The following is a 7,343-nucleotide window of genomic DNA, read 5'->3' as shown; positions in this document are numbered from 1 at the left end:
GAATGTGAATGAGCAATTGCTATTCAAGTGTAATTAAGGACTAAATTCTTGAAATGAGTATCGATTTCTCACATGTGAGAGTAAAACTGCAGTTCTGTATACACATGGCAAAACAATGCGTGATTTAAATGATTGACGAATGAGCCAGAATTGATGTGTGAAGAGTGAGTTCTTATTTGTGAGTGAAGTTTTCCTAGATTTTTGATTCGATAACGTTGATAGAACCATCCCAAACAGTGCTGTGTAAGTAAATTCATGTGGGATTGAAATTGAGCGTTGACCCACGAGCTTTTCGATGTGAAGTGTTTTTAGATGTGACTTTTTAAACTCGTGTAGTCACTCACCATCAACAGAACACATCGAAACCTCTTTTGAGACATTACTTCTCTATCCAATTTGAAAAACACCTGTTGCAGGCGAAGTTTTCAAAGATGAATTGCAGTTCTGGGAACTGTACTCAAACATATTTGAATAAAAATCTATAATCGGGACACTCGTGACGCTTTTATTACCTAACATGACCAGCAGGGGAGGAACGGTTGAGGAAAACGGGTAGTTGTGATGGTTTTTCATTGAAATGGCCTGTGAAACGCTTCAGAATAATTTCTTGTCCAAATGTCGCTCATATGAGGGAGGATTGGTATGAATAGGAATGAGGAGATTGAGATATTGAAAGTAGAATAACATGAGACCATTTTATTTGACATTGCTGCATCACCATAGGCTAAACGCGCCATTCTCAACAACCGGAAGAAGAAAATTAGTTACGCAAACAAAAATTGTGCGAGTTCTTTGTGCGACACATGTGGTTATCGTAAAGATCTAGAAATTATAGCAGCTAAAATATCGGGGTGAATATTTTAACGTTAAACTTGACTGGGAGGTCAAAAGCACATCTAGTGACTAATGAAATATAACAATTTGCCAAGTCCTTTGACGAGCCCAATTTTAGATCAGATGTCACCTTACTGTTTGAACACAGTAGTAAACAGTGAAGTCTTTCTAAGATGAATTCTCAAGGGACCTACAACTCTGACCTCTTTCATGGAACTGTATCTTACAGAAACAATTCATCTTGAAAAAGACTTCCCATATGGAGCACAGACATGGCCCTAACGCCCAGGAAACGTAGAGTCAAAATATTATATGAGATCCCATATGGAGCACAGACATGGCCCTAACGCCCAGGAAAATGAAAAATAATAATCCTCATTCATTGAATATTTGCTTGTATTTCGGAATGCAGCAGATTCTGTCCTTAGAGACCAACAATAAAATACACTACCATCATAGAAGGAGTTCTGGTTCGGTGTTATAGTCTTCGGCGGTGATTCAATAACAACTGTCACGTATTCTCCCTACTTGTACATGCTGTCCCTCTCTGTCACTGCTATTGCACTCTACAGAGGGTAAGAGCTTTTCAATCTGTCCCAGGCTTGTTTAGCTAACATCAGACGAAAGCAACGGAACTTTGTGAACAAAAGTACGTGTTTCGTAATTATGTACTACTCCACCACTAGAACAACAGGGTGAGCATGTGTACAGCAATAGAATTATGAACTACTTTCAATCATTCATCTCATGGTGAGTCGTCCTCTCGAGTTAGGAGTTATTCAAGGAACCTACGGGGGTCCATATGAAGCTTGAACCCATGGCGGGTACGGTATTAAAATAGGTTTGCTTCCAAAGCTTTCGTTTATATATCCGCTTGCTGTTCAGTAGTACTTATCGGTTCAATCTTAACATTACCAGCAGCAACATGCTCTTTAATGAAATGATGTTTAATATCCAAGTGCTTTATCCTTTTGGATTCAGCATTCTTAGCCAGACCAATACAGCCACAGTTGTCTTCGTATATAATAACTGGATCCGATAGTGTTTTGCATTGCAAATCTTCCAAAATACCAGCCAACCAGATTCCTTCGGAAACAGCAGCACTTAGCGCTACATATTTAGACTCACTTGATGACAAGGAGACTGTCGACTGCCAAGATACTGTTGAACCATATACCTTAAACAAGAAACCAGTTACGGACTTGCGATCTTCTACATCGGACGCCCAGTCAGCATCGACATATCCTTCGAGTGATCTACTTCCTGGATTTTTCTGAAGTCCCATAGTAGCGGTTCCTTTAATGTATCTCATGATACGCTTAAGAGTTTGCCAATGATCTTCCGTTGGTGATTGTTGAAATCGTCCCATGTAAGCTACGGGATAGCACAAATCAGGACGCACACATAGCATTTGATACATCAAACTGCCTAGCGACTCTCGATATGGCTGTACAGTATGATTTCCTTTTCGACTCAACTGAAGTCCTTTCTCCATCGGGGTCTTCGCTGGATTACATTCCGACAATCCAAATGTTTCTAAAATTTTGTTTGCAGCTGCCTCCTGTGACAGCTTCAGTTCGCCACGATTACGGTTGTACTCCATTCGCATTCCCAGGAAAAACTTCGTTTGCCCACAATCGGTCATTTCAAATTCATCTGTGAGCCGCCGTTTCAGTCTCTCCATCGTTCGAATATTTCGTCCAACAATCAGAAGATCGTCGACATAAAGCACCAGATAAATTTCATCACCTTTTTCAGTTGAACCGTACAAACAGTAGTCCCGGTTTGATCTACGGAACCCAAACTTCAACAATGACGAGTTGAAGCGGTCATTCCAGCATCGTGGAGCTTGTTTTAGACCATAAAGCGATTTTCTAAGTTTGCACACGATACCTGGTCTAGCCCTCACGCCTTGGGGCACTTCCATGTACAGGTCCTCCTTTAACACTCCGTGTAAGAAAGCCGTTTTGACGTCCATTTGGTGTACGTGTAAGCCACGATGGACGGCAACAGCTAGTACTACTGTTGGAATTTGGATAATTTTTTTCGAACTTAAATTTGAATTGCATAAAACAAAGCGTTAGGAAACTAAGATTAGGTTATAAACTACTCGACATTAGAAACTGCTCGATCTACACGAATTATGAACTGCATGAAATATTATATACAAAAAAGGACAAACGAATATACAGTTGCAAACCGACCAGCGATAAAGGTGTACACTTTCCTATTCAAATTTCCTCCAAATATCACAGCCAGCCCCTTTTCGTGAATATATTTCACATTTTTGGTCCTTCGAGCCGGATTGTGATATACGGAGAAGAAATAAGTTTCATTCTGCATCAAGAGTGGAATTCGGTATTCGTCGTCAAGTGTGCAAGTCATTCCGTGACAATTCCCGCCATCGCATATCGCCCCGCATCAAGGGCAACGGTCGGTTACACGCCATCATTTTGAATTTCGCGCCATCGCTTTGTTCGTTATTTTCGTGTGATATCGCAGTATTTTCTTTGTGCAATGGATAAGAAAACTAAAGCAGTGCAACTGAAAAAGAGGATCGCCCTGGAGAACATAAAATCGCTGGAACGGTTCCAGGCGAAATATTCGAGTGATGATGCCAAGCAGATTCCGGAGGTGTTAGAAGATCTGGCGAAACATAAGGAAGAGTTTTTCACCGCAGTTTCGAAACTGGAAGAGCTTGAAGATAAAGACGAAGCGGTCGAAGCCAGCATAATGGAACGGATCGACATTGAAGAACGCTGTCGCAAGCTAAAATCATTTCTACGGGAAAGACAGCCAAAGGAAGAAGGTTCGCTCAACGATACAACGGGCTTGGCTTCCTCAACGCTTGCATTCGGTCGACCCGACGCGCCAAATTTACGTTTGCCCAAAATCGAACTTCCAACATTTGACGGAGATCACACAAAATGGCTTTCTTTCCGAGATCGCTTCATCGCAATGATCGATGCTTCAGCCGAGCTTCCATCTATCGCGAAGCTACAATACTTACTGTCATCGTTGAAGGGGGACGCGGCGGTACCCTTCGAGCATACACCTTTAACGGCGGACAACTATTCGGTTACCTGGGCGGCGCTTCTTAAACGGTACGACAATTCTCGTCTTTTGATTCGCGAATACTATCGCAAATTGCACTACCTTCCGGGAGTGCAATTGGTGTGCGTTGACAAGCTCACGCACCTGGTGGATGAATTCACCCGCTTCGTCAACGGGTTGAAAAAGCTGAACGAACCGGTTGACTCGTGGGACACACCCCTCTCAAACATGCTGCTGATGAAGTTGGATCGAGAGACATTGTTGGCTTGGGAGAAACATTCCGTGCACTTCACGACGGACAAATATAAGGATGTGATCGACTTCGTGCAAGATCGTATCCAAATCTTGAAATCGACCAACAACTTCGTGAAGGATCAAGCAGCTAGTGGTATCAAGGTGGCCGGTCTCATTCGTCAACCAGGGCAACGGAGATTCATCGCGAATGCAGCTACATCTCGCTCGGCTCCTGCTGCATCGACTGCGCACACCCAACAGCCAAAGTGTCCATTGGAGTGTTCCGAAGACCACACACTGCGCAACTGTCCAGTGTTCATCGCCAAGGAGGTCCAACAGCGACGGGACGTCGTCGCATCGAAGCGGCTGTGCTGGAACTGTTTGAGCAGCAATCATCAGGTTAGAGCGTGCAAGTCGGATTATTCGTGTCGCACGTGTCGTGAGCGTCATCACACACTTCTACATCATTCACCACCCTATGCTCCACCCGCAACGGTAACATTGTCAGCTCAGTCGAATGAAGACAATGTGTTTCTGGCGACGGCAAACATCCAGATCAAGGATGACTACGGGAACACCCATGAAGCAAGGGCGTTGTTGGATTCGGGATCCATGTCGAATTTCATCGCTGAGGAGTTCGCACGGAAACTGCTGACGAGTCGCAAAAGGGTCAACGTCGCTGTATCGGGCATCGGCAATGCAGTACAGCAGATCAAGGGTTCCATCGTCGCTACCGTTCAGTCCAAGACACAACCCTTCGCAACGGAGATGACTTTCTTGGTTCTGGACACGCCATCCGCAAACATCCCTACATCACCAACGGACGTCTCTTCATGGAAAATGCCGGACGTGGCATTGGCGGACAGCACCTTTAACAGTCCGGGGCAAATCGACATCGTCATCGGAGGCGATACGTTCTGGGAGCTCCACACCGGTCGCAAGCGCTCTATCGGTAGAGGCAAACCGTGGCTGGTCGAAACCCACTTTGGTTGGGTTGTCACCGGCAACACTCATCATTCGTCAGTCGGTCCGCGGCTGTGCCATCTATCTGCATACGACACCCCACTGGAGGAGACCATGCAGCGGTTCTGGGAGAGTGAAACCATAGCCGAGGATCCTGTGCTATCGGTTGAGGAGAATGCTTGCGAGAAGCATTTCGCAGCAACAACTGTTCGCAACTCAAGTGGAAGGTATGTCGTTAGTTTGCCATTTAACTCCAACCCTAATATCGTTTTAGGAGAGTCGAAGGAAATAGCCGATCGCAGACTGCGTTGTATCGAACGGCGGTTGAACACCAATGCTAAAATGAAAGAAGAGTATGTTAAATTTATGAAAGAATATGAGCGTTTGGGGCATATGAAGCGGCTTACCAGTCCTGCAAACGATTCGGTAGAGCATTACTACCTCCCACATCACGCTGTCATTAAGGAATCAAGCACAACCACGAAGGTGCGTGTCGTGTTCGATGCATCCTGTACGACTTCGAGTGGTTACTCATTGAACGACAAACTCTTAGTGGGACCAGTCGTTCAAGAAGATCTTTTATCGATTATCCTTCGGTTTCGTTCTCGTGCCATTGCTCTCACTGCAGACGTAGAGAAGATGTATCGGCAAATTTTACATAGCCCTCATGACCGTAACTATCTGCGCATCCGGTACAGAGAACATCCTGCAGATCCTATATCGACATTTGAGCTACAGGCGGTTACGTACGGCACAGCCTCTGCTCCATTTTTAGCAACCAGGACCCTAAAACAGATTGCTCTTGACCACAAGGAAGAGTATCCTTTGGCAATGAACGCGGTCATGAATGATTTTTACGTAGATGATTTGCTAACGGGTACCGATGATTTGTCCGAAGCAATCGTTATACAAAGGCAAATCTCAGACATGCTAAATTCAGCTGGCTTCACGCTGAAGAAATGGGCATCGAACCGCTCCGAAGCATTGAAGAACGTTCCTTCTGAAGATGTGGCGGTACAACTCACGCACGAGTGGAAGAGCTCGAAACAAGTATCCACGTTAGGCATCGTTTGGGAACCGGCAACTGATACACTACGGTTTCGTATTGAGATACCACCTACAATACCCAGCATGACGAAAAGGTTAATTTTGTCATATATCGCCAAGATATTTGATCCCCTCGGTTTACTGGGCCCAACGATCATCATCGCAAAGATGTTCATGCAGCAACTATGGGCTCTCAAGATTCATGGAAAGGCATATGACTGGGACAGCGAGCTACCATCGCACTTACAGCATGAATGGTCGAAATTTCACTCTACACTATCTTCACTACGCAATTTGACAGTCCCACGGTACATATCGCAATGCACGGCAACAAGTCTGCAAATTCATATCTTTGCTGACGCATCACAAATAGCATATGGTGCTTGTTGCTACATTCGGGCTGAAAGCATGGAAGGAGTCACCGTGCAGCTGCTAACAGCCAAGTCAAAGGTCGTTGCGTTATCCAATTCACATTCCATAGCTCGATTGGAATTATGTGCAGCACGACTAGCCACACTTCTTTACGAGAAAGTCCAGCAATCACTGAAAATTCCATGTTCCAGGCTTCCAGGCCTGGAAGCATGTTCCAGGCTCGGACAATCCAGCAGACGACATTTCGCGAGGTTTAACGCCGGAAAAGTTGCTAGTGTGTGAGCGCTGGTGGCACGGGCCACATTGGTTAGCACGCAACTCGGAAGAATGGCCACAGAACACACCATCACCAAGCGAAGATGAGCGCGCAGAAGAAGAAAAACTATCGTCACGGGTTGCAAGCACAGCATTAATCTGCGAATTTCGAAACAGTTTGTTCTCACGATTTTCGATCTACCACAAACTGCAAAGAGTTGTTGCACATTGTTTGCGCATTATACAAAACGCAAAGCGCCGCGTAGGAAACAAGGTCCATGCTAAGGATATCCCACCGCTCACTGTAGACGAACTCAAGGCGGCAGAACTCAAGTTGTGTTATCTTTCGCAACAAGACACCTTTTCCGAGGAGATACAACACCTGCAGAAGGGCAAAGAGATTCCGAAGAACTCCAAACTGAAATGGATTTCCCCTTTCATAGATACGCAAGGTATTCTGCGCATTGGTGGCCGGCTCAGTAACGCACATCTGTCGGAATCAGAAAAACACCCGGTAATATTATCATCGAAACATCCACTGTCCGCACTACTAGCTGTTTCGATACACTTGAGTAAGCTGCATG

General features: G+C 45.0%; 1 protein-coding gene across 1 annotated transcript; it reads left to right on the top strand.

The window, feature by feature from the left end:
• Positions 1-3,351: 3,351 nt before the first annotated feature.
• LOC133393177 (uncharacterized) lies at positions 3,352-7,129 on the top strand. The gene has a single exon (XM_061656640.1). It carries the CDS (start codon positions 3,352-3,354, stop codon positions 6,784-6,786), a length of 3,435 nt encoding a protein of 1,144 aa, XP_061512624.1. The 3' UTR covers positions 6,787-7,129.
• Positions 7,130-7,343: the final 214 nt, after the last annotated feature.

Source organism: Anopheles gambiae, chromosome 3 (genome assembly GCF_943734735.2).
Source record: "Anopheles gambiae chromosome 3, idAnoGambNW_F1_1, whole genome shotgun sequence".
Taxonomy (NCBI): domain Eukaryota; kingdom Metazoa; phylum Arthropoda; class Insecta; order Diptera; family Culicidae; genus Anopheles; species Anopheles gambiae.
This window is presented reverse-complemented; position numbering and strand designations above follow the sequence as displayed.